We start from the raw sequence: 18,387 nt of genomic DNA, 5'->3' as shown, positions 1-18,387 counted from the left end.
AAGGCAACAAATTCAACAATAATTGCACATTTCTACTACATTGATGACCCAGTTTAAATACAGATTCATCTTCCCAGCGCTGAAGTACCCCTTTAACTAAAGCGAGTTGATACATCCCTCTCTCATCTGAGTGCGTGCTCTTAATCTCTCTGACGTGCGGTGACGATCTGATAGCATTTAGCTTAGCCCACTAAGCCCAGGTCATTCACTATGGTACCAAACAGAGATCAAGAAGCGACCAAACAGCTCCACGTGTTCCCAATTTAAATACAGTTACACCAATAGCTGAACGATCAAGTATGGTGACATAAAATAAAACGTGACGCTTTTCTAAGCGGATTAAAAAGGAGAACTATAATGTATGGCGGAATAGCACTTCTGAGAGTACTTCGACTCGGCGCAGTAAAAACTCACGCCTGAAAAATCCTTCCTCACGTCTCGCCCTCCCTCTCTCATTTCTGTCAATAAAGGGAGAGGGGGAGATGTGAGGGAAGATTTTTCAGGCGTGCGTTTTTACTGTGCCGAGTCGAAGTACTCTCAGAAGAAGGTGTTTGGTCGCTTCTAACTTGATCTCTGTTTGGTACCATAGTGAATGAACTGGGCTTAGTGGGCTAAGCTAAATGCTATCAGATCATCACTGCACGTCAGAGAGATTAAGAGCACATACTCAGATGAGAGAGGGATGTATCAACTTGCTTTAGTTAAGGAATAACATCGTTTAATATGAAAAAGCGGTGAAGTATCCCTTTAAGCGGTCGTATTTACCACGTTTACTATGGTAATGGTTAGCGCAATGGCTTTTGCATAGCATTTAAATATTTCTTTTCACTTTTGTTCGCAACCCTTCCTCAAGTCTAAGCTGGCCCACTTTGGACCAAGGTATTTGGCTGACCAAAACACACTTGCCGTTGACCTTGAGAAAGCCCCGAAAGTGACAGTGGAAACACAGCTAACTATTTTTTTTAATTTAAAGGCTAGCTCAATATCTCAAATTGTTCTGATTATTAACATTTGGAACCAATAATATAATAAACAAATTACACTATCCCACTTAAACCCATTGCAAGTGTTCCAGCCAGTAATAATGCAAGAAATTACATACATTTGAGTGAACGAGATAGTAGGGCATATAAAAGTGGACTTAAATGCAGTCCTAAAGTGATGTTGACACTTACTTGCGCATGATAGACTTCCGGAGAACAAGGCCTTCTTCCAGGTCTGCCTCATTGGCCATGAACAGAAGCCGTTTTCCTGTGACGTCCACACCCACAAAGTCCCTCTGTTCTCCTGCCATAGGGCACAAATACAATCTGTCAAAGCGAACTCGTAAAATACTACTGTGATATAGTATGGTCCAGTGGCGAGGCCAGACATTTTTAACTGAGTGGACCTTGGTGGAATAGGGTGGACCTCAATGACTACTCTCAAATTACACAAATTTAACAATATGGGACAAAATCACTTGACAGTAAATATAAGCTATATATGATTTATTTTTTGCCAACAAATTCATATAATTCATATATACAAAATTTATTTATAACAAGCAGCTACAAAGCCTATTGCAAGGAAGACAAATATAGATATTGTGCTGCTATATGACCACTGTAACAAGACATCAGTGTTCAGTAATTGGGTTCATTTTAAAATGGAATAACCAGTTCTTGTCACTAATGCAACTCAGTATAACTGTTATCAAACATGTATTTGCAGCTTAACCTGTGAGAATTTCGTCTTGTGTTATGCATCGTGGCCCGTGTTAAAAGTTTATTTCACTAGCAGATGTAAACTCATCTTCCCATCCCCTCAACAATACGCGATTGGCTAAACATTACTACTAAGCTTATTGATTGGCTGTTGCAATAAGGCAGTTATATGAAAATGTTTTCGCTCTACCGTAATTATTTTTTTAAAAGGGCTGTCAATCGATTAAAATATTTAATCGCTATTAATTGCATGATTGTCATGAGCGAACTTGCGATTAATCCTAATTTAATCGCACATTTTTAGCAAATGTAAATCTAAAATTAAGTTTTTAATACTCTAATCAACATGAGTATGGACAAATATGCATGCTTTATGCAAATGTACATTTATTATTAGTGAAACCATACTTATTCAATAATAATCAATACAGCATGAAGATTAGACGTATCAAAGGTCATAGATGTTTATCTAAGAAATTATTCATGTCTCTTAAGCCTAAACTTTAAAATTAAGTGTCATTAGTGATTTCTCTCATTTTAAGAATATAAAGGGAGTTTTTACATTGGAAGTTTAATTCAGAGCAGGGCACAGTTCCTATGAAAAATTGGTAATGTGTACCAGTGAGCGCACCAGAACCACACCACACCCGGAGGAGGTCCATACTCCACGAGTAGGAATATAGTGCGGCCCCTTTAAGAGACGCGCGCTCCCCATTGAACTGCCGGTATTTTGCGTGTGCGCACCGAACTGGGCTGCGATTTACGTGGACAGTGTGAAGAACACGGACTCGGGAGCGCGCTTGTTCAGGAAAGTAACCTGTGCATTCGTTTTAGCCGATTGTAATGTATTTAGTTCAATAAAACAGGTGTACTGTAAGCGGTGATGGTGTTAATGATTTACCTCAGACATGAGCTGTGAAAAAAACGCACTTTTCTTTCTGAAGTCTAGTAAAAGTTAAACAAAAAATGTGGTAGCTTACGTGGTAGTTTATGTAGGCAATAACTGCACTTTTGGTGTAGAATATTAATGTCAACCCTTTTCTTTCCCTATTAATGTTTGCTGCTGCATCCTTTGCGTCTGACTGCTCTCACTTTTTCCAACTACGGGCTATGCCACGGATCAAACAGAAAATGCGCGCTGCGTTAATAAATTTAGTGCTGTTAAAATGAATTTGCGTTAACGCGTTATTAACATATTTGACAGCCCTATTTTTTAATGAAACTTTTTGTACGTGTTTAAGTGATTTGTGTTGTCACATAGGCATATTCTTTCTGCTATCCCAATTTTTTTTTTTTTTTTTTTGTCTGTTCTGATTGGGTGGGCCAGCCGTCAATCTGAGTGGGCCAGTGCCACCCTGGCCCTTATGTAGCCTCGCCCCTGGTATGGTCATTTAGTCTGTATTTTGGCTTAAAGGGACAGTTCACCCAAAAATTTAATTAACCCATGATTTACTCTCCCTCACATTTACATTTAATCATTTAGCAGACGCTTTTATCCAAAGCGACTTACAAAAAAGGGGAGAGTAATAGAAGCAACGGAACAGACAAGGCCAAAAACCTGTAAGAAATCTCAATTAATTAGCACAATACACAATTTTTTTTTTTTTTTTTTCTCAAATCATCCTAGGTGTATATGACTTGCTTCTTTCAGATGAATACATTCAGAGTTTTATTTAAACTTATTTTGGCTCTTCCAAGCTTTATAATGGCAGTGATTTGGGTTCGAGATTTTGATGCACTTTTATGATGGATAGATGCACTTTTATGATTGATAGATGCACTTTTATGATGGATGGATGCACTTTTATGATGGATAGATGCACTTTTATGATGCATAGACACACTTTTATGATGGACGGATGCACTTTTATGATGGACAGATGCACTTTTATGATGGATAGACACAATTTTATGATGATAGATGCCCTTTTATGATAGATGGATGCACTTAAATGATGGATAAATACACTTTTATGATGGATAGATGCACCTTTATGATGATAGATGCACTTTTATGATGGACAGATGCACTTTTATGATGGACGGATGCACTTTTATGATGATAGATGCACTTTTATGATGGACAGATGCACTTTTATGATGGACGGATGCACTTTTATGATGGATGGATGCACTTTTATGATGGATGGATGCAATTTTATAATGGATAGATGCACTTTTATGATGGACGGATGCACTTTTATGATGATAGATGCACTTTTATGATGGACAGATGCACTTTTATGATGGACGGATGCACTTTTATGATGATAGATGCACTTTTATGATGGACAGATGCACTTTTATGATGATAGATGCACTTTTATGATGGACAGATGCACTTTTATGATGGACGGATGCACTTTTATGATGATAGATGCACTTTTATGATGGACAGATGCACTTTTATGATGATAGATGCACTTTTATGATGGACAGATGCACTTTTATGATGGACGGATGCACTTTTATGATGATAGATGCACTTTTATGATGGACGGATGCACTTTTATGATGGATAGATGCACTTTTATGATGGACAGATGCACTTTTATGATGGACGGATGCACTTTTATGATGATAGATGCACTTTTATGATGGACAGATGCACTTTTATGATGATAGATGCACTTTTATGATGGACAGATGCACTTTTATGATGGACGGATGCACTTTTATGATGATAGATGCACTTTTATGATGGACGGATGCACTTTTATAATGGATAGATGCACTTTTATGATGGACGGATGCACTTTTATGATGGATAGATGCACTTTTATGATGGACAGATGCACTTTTATGATGGACGGATGCACTTTTATGATGGACGGATGCACTTTTATGATGGACGGATGCACTTTTATGATGGACGGATGCACTTTTATGATGGATAGATGCACTTTTATGATGGACGGATGCACTTTTATGATGATAGATGCACTTTTATGATGATAGATGCACTTTTATGATGATAGATGCACTTTTATGATGGACGGATGCACTTTTATGATGATAGATGCACTTTTATGATGGATGGATGCACTTTTATGATGGATAGATGCACTTTTATGATGGACGGATGCACTTTTATGATGATAGATGCACTTTTATAATGGATAGATGCACTTTTATGATGGACGGATGCACTTTTATGATGGATAGATGCACTTTTATGATGGACAGATGCACTTTTATGATGGACGGATGCACTTTTATGATGGACGGATGCACTTTTATGATGGACGGATGCACTTTTATGATGGACGGATGCACTTTTATGATGGACGGATGCACTTTTATGATGGATAGATGCACTTTTATGATGGACGGATGCACTTTTATGATGGACAGATGCACTTTTATGATGGACGGATGCACTTTTATGATGGATAGATGCACTTTTATGATGGACGGATGCACTTTTATGATGGATAGATGCACTTTTATGATGGACAGATGCACTGGACGGATGCACTTTTATGATGGACGGATGCACTTTTATGATGGACGGATGCACTTTTATGATGGATAGATGCACTTTTATGATGGATAGATGCACTTTTATGATGATAGATGCACTTTTATGATGGACAGACACAATTGTATGATGATAGATGCACTTTTATAATGGATAGATGCACTTTTATGATGATAGATGCACTTATGATGGATGGATGCAATTTTATGATGGATGGATGCACTTTAATGATGGATAGATGCAATTTTATGATGGATGGATGCAATTTTATGATGGATGGATGCACTTTTATGGTGGACAGATGCACTTTTATGATGGATGGATGCACTTTTATGATGATAGATGCACTTTAATGATCAATAGATGTACTTTTATGATGGATGGATGCACTTTTATGATGATAGATGCACTTTAATGATCAATAGATGTACTTTTATGATGGATAGACACACTTTTATGATGATAGATGCACTTTAATGATCAATAGATGTACTTTTATGATGGATAGACACACTTTTATGATGATAGATGCACTTTAATGATCAATAGATGTACTTTTATGATGGATAGATGCACTTTTTTGGACTTCAAAATCAGGACAGCCATTCACTGCCATTATAAAGCTTAGAAGAGCAATTATATTTTTAAATATAACTCTGACTGTATTTGTCTGAAAGAAGAAAGTCATATACACCTAGAATGACTTGAGGGAGAGTAACTCATGGGCTAATTTTAATTATGGGTGAACTATCCCTTTAAGACAGATGGCCAGTCAAAAACCCAAAAGATCTGGAGGAATGCAAAATAATACTGGCCATTGGGATGCATTATCAGTTCACATTAGTGAATGAGGAAATGGTCAATAAATAGTAGTTTGGTATTCAAAACCACTATGTCTTTTTCCAATCACATCTGTGTGAGTGATAGTACCTCCTTTCTTCTTGCCCTTTTGGCCAGGGACCGTCTCTGTGAATTCATGCACTTTGCTCATGAGCATCGACAGGGTGGCGTTGTGTGCACGAAAGAGGTCGACAACCTCATGTAGGGCCACATCCGTTATCAAATCACAGCTCAGCACCAAGATGTCTGTCTGTGGGAGAGAAAGAGAGACAAATCCTATTTAAACCAGCATCAAGAAAGAACAATCCAGCTTTTCCAGCCACAATTTGATTATAATGTCCACTGGAAGGCCCATATGTTCTCTACACATAATTAGAATGATTACTTTCAGATTTTAAATCATCAGTTGGGTTAAATGTTAAAATACTTGAATAAAAATTTTCTTTTGTGCCAGTGGGCAAGTTTTTCCAAGTATTCACTACAGATACAGAGTTTCATATACTATACAGACATACTACATGCTGTTTCGGGTGGTGGCGTTTTATTTACTGTTACTAGGTTGCCAAAACCACCGCTACTCGAACAACTTGATGGAAACACCGAATTCACTTTTATTTTTGCGAACTTTGAAAAGATTTGCTTCCCGTATGGATGGAAGCTCAGCTTGTGATAGGATATTTGCCTTGGAAATGCAGACGTGGGCCAGTTGAAAACTCCACACACTTCCATTACACACTTTAAATGGTCAGAGAGGAAAATATTCATACATATACATATTCTAGGTAACACGCTAGATACAGTACAGGCCAAAAGTTTGGACGCATTACTATTTGTAATGTTTTTGAAAGAAGTTTCTTCTGCGCATCAACCCAGCATTTATTTGATCATAAATACAGAAAAAAATGTGATATATTATTAAAATTTAAAGTATTTGGTTTTCCATTTATTCTACTTTAAATGATGATTTATTTCTGTGATGAGAGCTGAATGTTCAGGATGGTTCCTCCAGTCTTCAGTGATCATGATCCTTCAGAAATCATTCTCAGATGAGGATTCATTATGAGTGTTGGAGACAGTTCTGCTGACTAATATATCTGATGAATAAAAGATTCAAAAGAACTGCATTTATTCAAAATAAAAACATATTTTCAAATAATAGAAATCTCCTTTACTATCAATTTTTATAAATTTAACACATCCTTGCTGAATAAAATTATTGATTTATTCCAAAAAAGAAAGAAAAAAAGATTGACCCCAAATTACTGACCTGTAGTGTATATTGCTGTTACAAAATAGTTCTATTTTTAAAACATCTGCTTCTTTTTTCTTTTCTTTTTATTCATCAAAGTATTATAAAAAAGTATCACAGGTTATGAAAAAATATGAAGCAGCAGAACTGTTTCCAACACTCATAATGAGAATGATTTCTGAAGGATCATGATCACTGAAGACTGGAGGAACCATCCTGAACATTCAGCTCTGATCACAGAAATAAATCATCATTTAAAGTAGAATACATTGAAAACCAATTATTTTAAATTGTAATAATATAATCACAACATTACATTTTTTTCTGTATTTTTGATCAAATAAATGCAGACTTGATGAGCAGAAGAAACTTCTTTCAAAAACATTACAAATACTAATGTGTCCAAACTTCTGCCCTGTACTGTATATCATTGCAGACAAGACAACTTGTGCCTGAAACAATAAAGATGGAAAAGAGATTCACAGATGAAAAAGGAATAACTAAAACAAACAAAACAAATCAAATAAATACAATTATAGAAGCTGGAACTGCTCTAGAAAATGGAAGATACATGGCACTAGGCATGGGGGGGGAAAAGGAAGCTCAACTGTGCTGCGTGCTTAAAATAAGCTTGGTACGGTTATTTTTATAGCCGATTTGGGTCGGTTTCACCTGAACAGACTACCATCAGCACATTAACATCTTGTTAGATTTATCCTGCCATGGCTCAGGTCAATATTTCACACCTCAGACATATTACCTCAACTTTCTAGGCTGTTATATGCTATTTTAGCCCAACAGACTACTGACTACTTACTGTTATGTTGTTCTCTTAAAACAACAATCGGAAAATGTGATACGTTCTTGCCAATGCAAACACTGTCACAATGCTTCAGAGCAAACCGACACGTCTATGGACTGTATGTGACCCTGGATGGTATTAAAGATACATTTTTTGAAACTGAAATTTTTACATCATCTGAAATATTGAAAAAATCTCCATTTAAATTGTCCAAATGAAGTCCTTAGCGATGCACATTACTACTACTAATACATTTCTGATATATTTATGGTAGGAAATGTACAAGAGATCTTAATATCCTAATGATTTTTGGCATAGAAAAATTTATAATTTTTGACCATAACGATGTATTTTTGGCTATTACCACACACTGTAAATATTTTTTTTTTTTTAAAGTTGCCTTAAAATTTTGAGTTCATTGAAATTAAAAATTTGAGTTAATACAATGAACGTTTTTTGAGATTCGACAACCTTTATTAAAATATTATTAAAACGATTTTGTAAGCATATTGGGTAATGTGTGTGTTTTATTTCTGATGATGCAGTGAAACATGCCAAATAGTGCTATTTTCATGATTTATCAATGTTTTATGTGATTCAGATACAATAATATTCTGAGTTTCTTTTTATTAAACAAATTTCCTTCATTGTTTCAACTCAAATTTTTTATTTCAATAAACTCAAAATGTTAAGGCAACCAGTTTACTAACTTTTTTAAGTTAAAGCTACACTGTGTAACTTTTTTAGTTTATTCTTAGCTAAAAACACTTAGTTCTTTCAAAAATATACGTGCTCATTAATGTATATTTACTTCTTTCAAGTAATAAAAAATTCTCGTGATAGTATGCCATTGAAATACTGTTTATAATATGCCATTGAAAACACATACGGGTGAGGGGTTCGCATGCCGGTCGCCATGTTGCCCCTCCATCTTGAAAGTACATTAGCCAAAGAGGGACATACCCGTAAATTCAAGCTTCGCTTTTTTCGCGTTTTAACACTCGATGGCACTCATGAACGAGGTCGAACTGGAAGCCATGTTAATCTTGGACTAAATCGGCCACCGTAGGAGTTAAAACTAAATCGGAATTGAGAGGAACAGAAACTAATATTCACTGGATGGTCATATACCTTTACACCGCTAGATGGGGGAAAATATCACACAGTGGAGCTTTAAACCAACAAAAATGTTTTACAGTGCAGATATACCAGTGAGACGCACAACTGGTTTTGTGATCCAGGGTCACAATTATAGACTCATGGTCAGAAAATTTAAATAAATACAAAAATGTATAATGATATGAGAATGACCCAATCTTTCAAATAAGCACTGTGCTCTGTGCACACGTGTGTGTAAGTGTGTGTATGAGTGAGCGCAGGCATGGAGGGGAGTCTAGTGATAAATCCTGCTCGCCTTTGCCATTGTTTCTGTTTGAGTTGTCTGGTTCCCATCTGGTCTGTCCATTTCAGGCCTGTGGATAAATAAACATGCATGCCTCATTGGGGAGGCCCAGGGAGAGGCTTGGCGTGACGCTCCCCTCCGATACAGTTCTGGTTCTCTTAGTCTGGCCCTAGGGCAGAAGGCCCATATGAGCCACCGGAGCACACATGCTCAAAAGATAACAGGGTGCGCAGCGCTGTGTGTTTAGAATGAGCTAACTGTGCTACTGAGGAAGGAGAACAACCCCTCTCTATTGACTATGGCTGGGTGATATGTCGAATATGAGAGATAATATGGCAATAATTTTGATGTCGATGTAAAAATTCAAGCATCATTTCCTAATGAATGTTACCAGATAACGCAGATAGTGCGGAGTTCTGCTTCCACCGTTCAATAAACATTGGAAGCAGAAGAGGTAAATATATACGCGCAAGCACATGACATGAGAGAATAAAGCGCAAAACAGGACATGCTCGAGCCGGACTCTGACCTGAAGCGCGCAAACACACACACACACACACACGTACATTTGTTTTTGTGACATATGGGGACATTCCATTGGCATAATGGTTTTTATACTGTACAAGCAGTATTTTCTATCCCCTTACACTGCCCCTACCCCTAAACCTACCTATCACACATTTGCACACTCTCACTCTCACACACTCTCACTCTCACACAGGCACAGGCACAGGCACACGCACACGCACACGCACACACCCTACCCATCACAGGAAACATTCTACATTTTTACTTTCTAAAAAAAACTCCTCCTGTATGATTTATAAGCATTTTGAAAAATGGGGACATGGGTAATGTCCTCATATTTCACCCTCTCCTGAAATAGGAGAGGCAGTGGCTCAGTGGTTCATGTTAGTTGTCTACAAACCGAAAGGTTGGTGGTTCGATCCCCGGTTCCACCTGACCAAGTGTCTGCCTTGCATGGCTGACACCGCCGTCGGTGTATGAATGGGTGAATGTGAGGCAAAAATGTAAAGCGCTTTGGATGGCCATAGGGTCTGTTAAAAGCGCTATATAAATGCAGTCCATTTAATACCTGTGTCATACCCATGTCATAATACACATTTGTGTCCTCATATGTCACAAAACGCACACACGCCTTGCAGACAACATGCGATCGCCATTCAGTTCTTTGGCTGATTTTTGGGTTTGGGGTTCGAATGGTCAAAAATATGTAAAAATGCATACTGGTGGTGAGTATTCAGGTAAACACAGTCAGGATGACTTTAGTGAACGTATACAGTTGAGGAAACTGGATCTGTGCAAGTCTTAAAGGGATAGTTCACTTTAAAATGAAAATTGTGTCATCATTTGCTTGCTTACTTAAATCAAGATGCATTTACTAAAAAAATAAAAATAAAACGACGATAAAAAAAAGATATTTTTATTTGTTTTCTGGGGGAAAATATCAAAATGAGTTTTTGCTTAAAACAGGCAAAATGATCTGCCAATGGGGTGAGAAAAATAATCTTATTTCTGTTTGGGACGGAAACAAGAAACAAGATTTCAATCAGAAACAAGATTATTTTTCTCACCCCATTGGCAGATCATTGTGCCTGTTTTAAGCAAAAACTCACTTCATTTTGATATTATTTTCAACAAAACAAGGAAAAATATATGCTGTCATCTTACTTATATAGTAAATGCATCTTGATTTAAGAATATTAGAACGTATAAGATATTTAGACTAAAACTAAATTTCTAAAACTAAAGTAAGAAACAACATTACGACATTATTTGTCATTCTTTGTTCAAAGAAGATCATACAGAAAATGAACAGATGTCCATAGAATGTTACATAATTTCTGAATGCAATTAAAATATTTACAATTATATCAGTTGTTTGTAGTTTACTTGTTACAAATTTTATCATAAGGATTTTTTTTTTTTTAAGTTTTTTAAGAGAAATACAAATTTACATTCATTTTTGTATAGTAATTACATACATTTTACAGGTCTATAAAAAAGACAGTTTTAAAATTGGGCTACCACATATATCCAGGTTTACCAAAACCATGCATCTTCAGAGACAAAAAAAAACTGTCTTTGACAATAAGATCTTTTATTTAATCATTTTATGTCCTCTTAAGTCCCTCTTAGATGTTTGGTCTGCAAATATCTCTTTTCTGTGGGTGCACATTTCGAGCAAGTCAAGCAAAAGTTGAAAGTAGGAGGACAGCAAGTGTTGAGTAAAGGGAACAAACCACCTGTCCGACTGAAACAGAAGATCAAACGGTGGCAAATGTGAGATTTTAAGACAAAATCCATTCCTCATATTCCAGAATTAGAACAAAATGGAAACTTTTTAGACATAGTTTTCCCATTCACTGAATCAAAGGAGCTGATCCCACAAAAACAACAATTCTGACTCACGTTCATGTTGTTTCAAACTCATATGACTTTTGTTCCTTTACAGAAGATATTTTGAAGAATGATTATACTCGTTTTGCTCATTTATTGAACGTCACTGGGGTCTAAAAAACACAATGGATACCAGTCAATGTTCCCTCTAAGCTGCATTTTATTCACACTGCAAAAAATTCTTACTTGTAGTATTTTTGTCCTGTTTCTAGTCAAACTATCTAAAAACTCTTACATTAAGAAACATTTACTAGACAAGCAAAAATGACTTTCAGTCTTGTTTTGGGGAAAAATAACTCAAAATTAAGAGAGTTTTTGCTTAAAATAAAATAATAATTGTTAATAATTGAAATAAATGTTTTTTATTATTATTATTATTATTACTACCATGACTTTACAGTCAACCAGGAATGCACGGGGATGAAACGTGAAAAATGCGACCAATGCCAGCCCACCCATCGTAAACCACCCAAGTAAATCGATATGTCGCTGCAGCTCTAACCACTTAGCATTTCTCAGTTGGGGTTTCTATTTTTGAAGAGACTCGACAAGTGGCCAAATGCCTGACAACGGCCATGCCTTCTTGTAGGAAGGCTGGATCAGCGGCCTGTGGCTGAGCCTCTGAAGGTCTAGAGTCAGCTGTTGGATCATCTGAGCCTGAATCTGGGCCTTTTTCAGTGGGCCGTGGATCTGCGCTGCACTAGAGGAAAGGCACATGGAGGTCAGGCCACACACACACTTCCAGTTCTGCTTGGCTGCCCTCTGGGTTAGCCAGGTGAGACCACCCAAGAGCAGAGGAAGAGTCGGGAAATTAGGGTGGAGGACAGGATAAGAGGGAATAAAAAGGAAGGGAAGGAGAACTGCCACTACAGACACTTGTTAAAGGGATAGTTCACCCAAAAATGAGAGTGTGATGTTTATCTGCTGACCCCCAGGGCATCATAGGTGTGTTTGTTTCTTCAGTCGAACACAAATGAAGATTTTTAACTCAACCGTTGCTCGGATAATGCCTGTCAATGGGTGTATTTCTATGAGAGTAAAAAACACACAGACATACGAATCCATATTAAACCCTTTGGCTCGTGGAGACACATTGATGTCTTAAGACACGAAACGATCGCTTTCTGAGAGAAACCCAACAGTATTTGTGTTATTTTTTACCTCATTTCAGACGAATCTCATCCAGTATTCCCAGCGCCATTACTTCCGTCAAAGAAGGTCAAAATACCGGCGTGATCATATATATATATATATATATATATATATATATATATATATATATATATATATATATATATATATATAGATATATATATAGATGCTTCATTCAACTGATCCCCACAGGCACTAATATCTCTCTCTCTCTCATATATATATATATATATGAGAGAGAGAGAGATATATATATATATATATATATATATATATATATATATATATATATATATATATATATATATATATATATATAGATATATAGATATATATATATAGATATATATATATATATAGATATATATATATATATATATATATATATATATATATATATATATATATATATATATATATATATATATTTTTTTTTTTTTTTTTTTTTTTTAATTGAACATTTCTATATATTTATATAGTTTTTCATTTTATATTATTTTGCGCTTTTATTATTTTTTCTCTCATGCACGTATTGTGTACTTTGTCTTATCTGTTTCTGTAAAGCGCTTTGAGATGTACATTTAAAGGCACTTTATAAAATAAATAATTACAATTTAAAGCTGCAAGCAGCATTTGAGCGAGGTTCAAGCATTTAAGGCCTTTAAACAGTAAAATAATCAAATTGAGGGCAGGTGAAATTAAATGATGAACTGACAAAATGTGATTTTAAATGTTATAATAGTGACTTTATAAAGTCTAAATATGAATTATGGAACAAAATGACTAATTTCACCAGCAGGTGGCAGCAGAGAAACACTCATTGGCTCACTTTCATTTACCATGATTCTATTACAATTTACCATAGTTTACCATGATTTACCACATTCTAGTATGATTTACCATGATTCTAGCATAGTTTACCATGATTTACCACATTCTAGTATGATTTACCATGATTCTAGCATAGTTTACCATGATTTACCACATTGTATTATGATTTACCATGATTCTAGCATAGTTTACCATGATTTACCACATTGTATTATGATTTACCATGATTCTAGCATAGTTTACCATGATTTACCATGTTCTAGTATGATTTACCATGATTATATTGTGATTTACCATAGTTTACCAGGAATTACCATGATTTACCACAATTTACCACATTCTAGTACGATTTACCAGGATTGTAGCATAGTTTACCATGACTTACCACGTATTTTGACCTTACCTGTCAGAAGTAATGGCGCTGGGGATACTAAATGAGATTAGTCTGATATGAGGTAAAAAATAACAAATACTTTTGTGTTTCTCCCAGAAAGCGATCGTTTCGTGTCTTAAGACATCAATGTGTCGTCACGAGCCACAGGGTTTAATATGGATTTGTATGTCTGTGTGTTTTTTACTCTCATACACCCCATTGACATGCATTATACGAGCAACGGCTGGAGTTAAAAATCTTCATTTGTGTTCGACTGAAGAAACAAACACACCTATGATGCCCTGGGGTCAGCAGATAAACATCATACTCTCATTTTTGGGTGAGCTATCCCTTTAAAGGTGCACTATGTAGTATTTTTGCAGTAAAATATCCAAAAACCACTAGGCCGGTGTTATATATTTTGTTCAGTTGAGTACCAACAATATCCCAAATGTTTCCAACTATTTGTAAATTGTGAGAAATTGCTATTTTAACGGAGGACCGGGACGTGTCAGCATAGCGTTTGAGAGAGTCGCCTGTCAATCGCGTCATATCTGCGCTACCCTCGGTTTCGGGTTTTACTTGGCAGGAGCGCTTTACTCTTAGCAGTGTGAACAAGTAAACGCACGGAGTAACGTCATAACATCATTTTAAACACACTTAAATGTATCTAATATGATAAACAGAGCTGCATTACCTCATAATCATAACCGGAAGAGCGAAACAGTGCAGGCGCCCGGCGACTGTGTCCCGTCCTGTCATAATAAAAGTCCCGGTATTTGCGAGGCGTGTTTGTTTAACAATCGCTCCAGCGGCCGCGCTCTGCTCCTCAACACTCGGTCCTGCTCTGCTTTACACTACAGTAACGTTAATAACCGCATCCATCAACATGATTTCTGCCTGAGTCCTATTTTCCACCGGCTGTGAGGTGAAGACCACAAGTCCCAAAATGCTGCGCTCACACTTGGCGTCATCAAACTACACATTTGTTTAGAATAGGCGCCCTCCAGTGGACGGAAAGTTGCATAGTGCACCTTTAAGCTCACTGGCTGTCCTGATGTTGAGTTAAACTATGCAATGCACATCACAAATTTTACAATCTATCTTATAAAATAATAACCTATGAAATCACATCAGGTCAATGTAATAACACTGTCCTATTTAACACTGAGGACTTTCATTTGTCATCATTTCTCTCAAAACTACACGATGAGACATGTAGTTACTAAGTGGGGAAAAAAAAACTACATTATTAATCAAATCGGTCGAGTTGAGATCAACTGAGGACACCATAAGACTTGGTTTAATTCAGAGACACACAGATATTACTTGTACATAAAAAAACATCACAAAAAGCCAAAAATAAAGCAATGCATTGAGACTTTTTCCAGACCACCTGGTGCAAACAAAGATGCATACATGCATTTTCAGGGGAAAAAAAATCACTACACAAGTCGATCGGGAACAACTTGATCCCAGTGAACTTGGAGCCTTAATACTAACAAAAGCCGGCTGAACGGTACACAACACGAAGATTATTCAGTTTCTGTACAAACATTGACTCAATGCATCAGAATGAACTCAAACACAGGCTAATGAAAGAGAGCTTTAAGAGTCGGGCGCTCTGTCAGATGCCTCCATTATGTCCGTGTTGTTTGCTGAAGCAAGGGAGTAGACTATGTGTTTACGCTGTACAATAAACGGGGATTTAGGGCCCCTATTGCCAGGGCTCATCTCTCAACACGTAGTGGGGCTGTTCGTGCACTGGAGGGCTCTGCAACTCAATGCTTTTAATCTCTCATTTCTCTCCAGGATTAGAAATAAACGCATCTGTGCTGTTAGCGTGCTCCAGCAAGCCCTCCTCCTCAACATTCCCTTTCCACTGCATTGATATTTATTGAGAGTTAATCTCCGGTGATGAGCGTTCGCACATGTTTTAAGACATCCCACTCGCAGAGATTTTGTTACGTGAAAAGGTATGATACAAACGAACAAATGCACTACTAATGCATCCGAGACGCATTATATTTTGAACTCAGAAAGTAAGTAATCTTTTAGCAGCTGCTCACTTCAGTGTATAGTGGGGTGCAAAATGTTTATTTTGTATTTTTATCATTTAATACACATACTTTCATTACAAATTATATTATCAGCATGACATCTTAGGTCAAATATTACACATTTTACAATTTAAAACTATCTTTGCTGGAAAAACGCCTATTCCCTAATATTTAGTTTATTTATCTTTTTATGAATGAAGCGTACTATTAGACAGATTCAATTATGCTTTTAATCAGGGTTCCTACGCAATTTTCATTTCAAAATTCCATACTTTGCCAGACTCAAATTTCCAGACTTCCCTACAGATTTTTCCAACCATATTTAACTTGTGGATTCTATTTATCATCATTAGTCATTTAGGTCAACATTGGATCATTCAGAGATCCTCACTGAACTTCTAGAGAGAGTTTGCTGCACTGAAAGTAAAGGGGCCGAATAATTTTGCACGCTCAATTTTTCAGTTTTTGATTTGTTAAAAAAGTTTGAAATATCCAATAAATTTCGTTCCACTTCATGATTGTGTCTCACTTGTTGTTGATTCTTCACAAAAAATGACAGTTTCATATCTTTATGATTGAAGCCTGAAATGTGGCAAAAGGTCGCAAAGTTCAAGGGGGCCGAATACTTTTGCAAGGCACTGTAGCTAACCTATTGAAAGTAGCCTGACGTGGTCATACTCAATTCTAGTCAGAATATGAGTCTGTAACTGCTCCATTGGGCTGTGATTATGAGGCACCAGGAAAGACATTAATTGGATAGACCTACAGCCAATCAGAGCAACCAAGCGACGTATTGTCAAATGTCAACAGAGTTTAAATGCAAAGTTCAACTGCACTGTGTGACAAGTCCGCGTTTTTTCCATGTGTTGAAGCGACTATTGTGATATATAGACCCATGAGTGCGAATTTGAGCAGGCAACCTTGCCAAAATAACACATATTTTACCCCCCAAACGCCATAATTACTCCTCTATGGAGCAATGCCAGACCGAATTGCCCGACCTAAAAAAATTGTGGGCGGGGCTAAATTCAGCTGGCATCCAGGCTATATTGAAAGCGTAATCTGACTATATTTATGTTACATAAAACTTTTAGACCTAATCTTTTTTTTTACTGTCTATGTGGTAGATTGATCCAAATGGAATGAAAAAATTTTTTTTGTATATATTATATACATTTAGAAATTCTTCATTTTATATTTATAAAATGAAATAGGGACAATAGTCTGGAAACATAAGTATTTTTCCATACTCTGATTTATTTTTTCCATACTTTTCCAAAACCCGTAGGAACCCTGTTTAATGAGATTGTGCTACAAGTACAGACTGAGGAAATGTTTATTTTCATATTTCTTTTAAGATTACATGAAATTCAGACAGTGAAAAAGTCAATAATTAAGAAATACGTTTTTTTCTTTTTTAAATCGACACTTTTTAAAGAAATTTCCAGATGCAATACTGTTCAAACATTTGGAGGCAGTGAGTTTTTTTTTTCTTTAAAGAAATGAATACTTTTATTCAGGAGAGTCAGGATGCATTAAATTGATTAAAAGTGACAAACAAAGACATTAATAATGTCTTATTCTGTCATTAATTCCTCATGTGGTTGGACACCCTTACGAACCAAAAAAAATTGCAGTATATTGGAAAATATGTAATACATTAGTCAATATATTCACATATATGATTTATTTATATTCTCCAATATATTGCAATATATGAAAGCGGCAATCATTTGTATATTTTGCAATATATTACAGGAATATATAATATATTGTATAATACCATCAATATTTTATTCCATGTATTTACAATATATTATAATATATTTCAAGTAATATATTGGTAAATATATTTTTCTTTCGTAAGGGCAGCCGTCAGACCTCCGTTCATCTTCACACACAGATGAAGATATTAGTGTTGAAATCCGATGGCTCAGAAAGGCCTTCATTGACACCAATGTCATTTCCTCTCTCAAGACCCATAAAGGCACTAAAGACGTCGTTACAAAGCCCATCTCACTACAGCGGCTCTATGATCATTTATGAAGAGGCCAGAAGAGTTAGTGCGCA

The 18,387-nt window shown here is 36.2% G+C and overlaps 1 protein-coding gene across 1 annotated transcript in view; it reads right to left on the bottom strand.

Annotated features, from left to right (window-relative positions):
* eif2b3 (eukaryotic translation initiation factor 2B, subunit 3 gamma) overlaps positions 1-18,387 on the bottom strand; it is an 88,466-nt gene that overhangs the window by 55,333 nt on the left and 14,746 nt on the right. The window contains exons 4-5 of the mRNA XM_067452989.1: positions 6,118-6,277; positions 1,176-1,287 (exon numbers count right to left, since the gene is read on the bottom strand). Of these exons, the coding sequence (XP_067309090.1) occupies positions 1,176-1,287; positions 6,118-6,277 (272 nt within the window). The remainder of the gene's footprint in view (positions 1-1,175; positions 1,288-6,117; positions 6,278-18,387) is intronic.

This window comes from Pseudorasbora parva, chromosome 9, assembly GCF_024679245.1.
Source record: "Pseudorasbora parva isolate DD20220531a chromosome 9, ASM2467924v1, whole genome shotgun sequence".
Classification (NCBI taxonomy): domain Eukaryota; kingdom Metazoa; phylum Chordata; class Actinopteri; order Cypriniformes; family Gobionidae; genus Pseudorasbora; species Pseudorasbora parva.
This window is presented reverse-complemented; position numbering and strand designations above follow the sequence as displayed.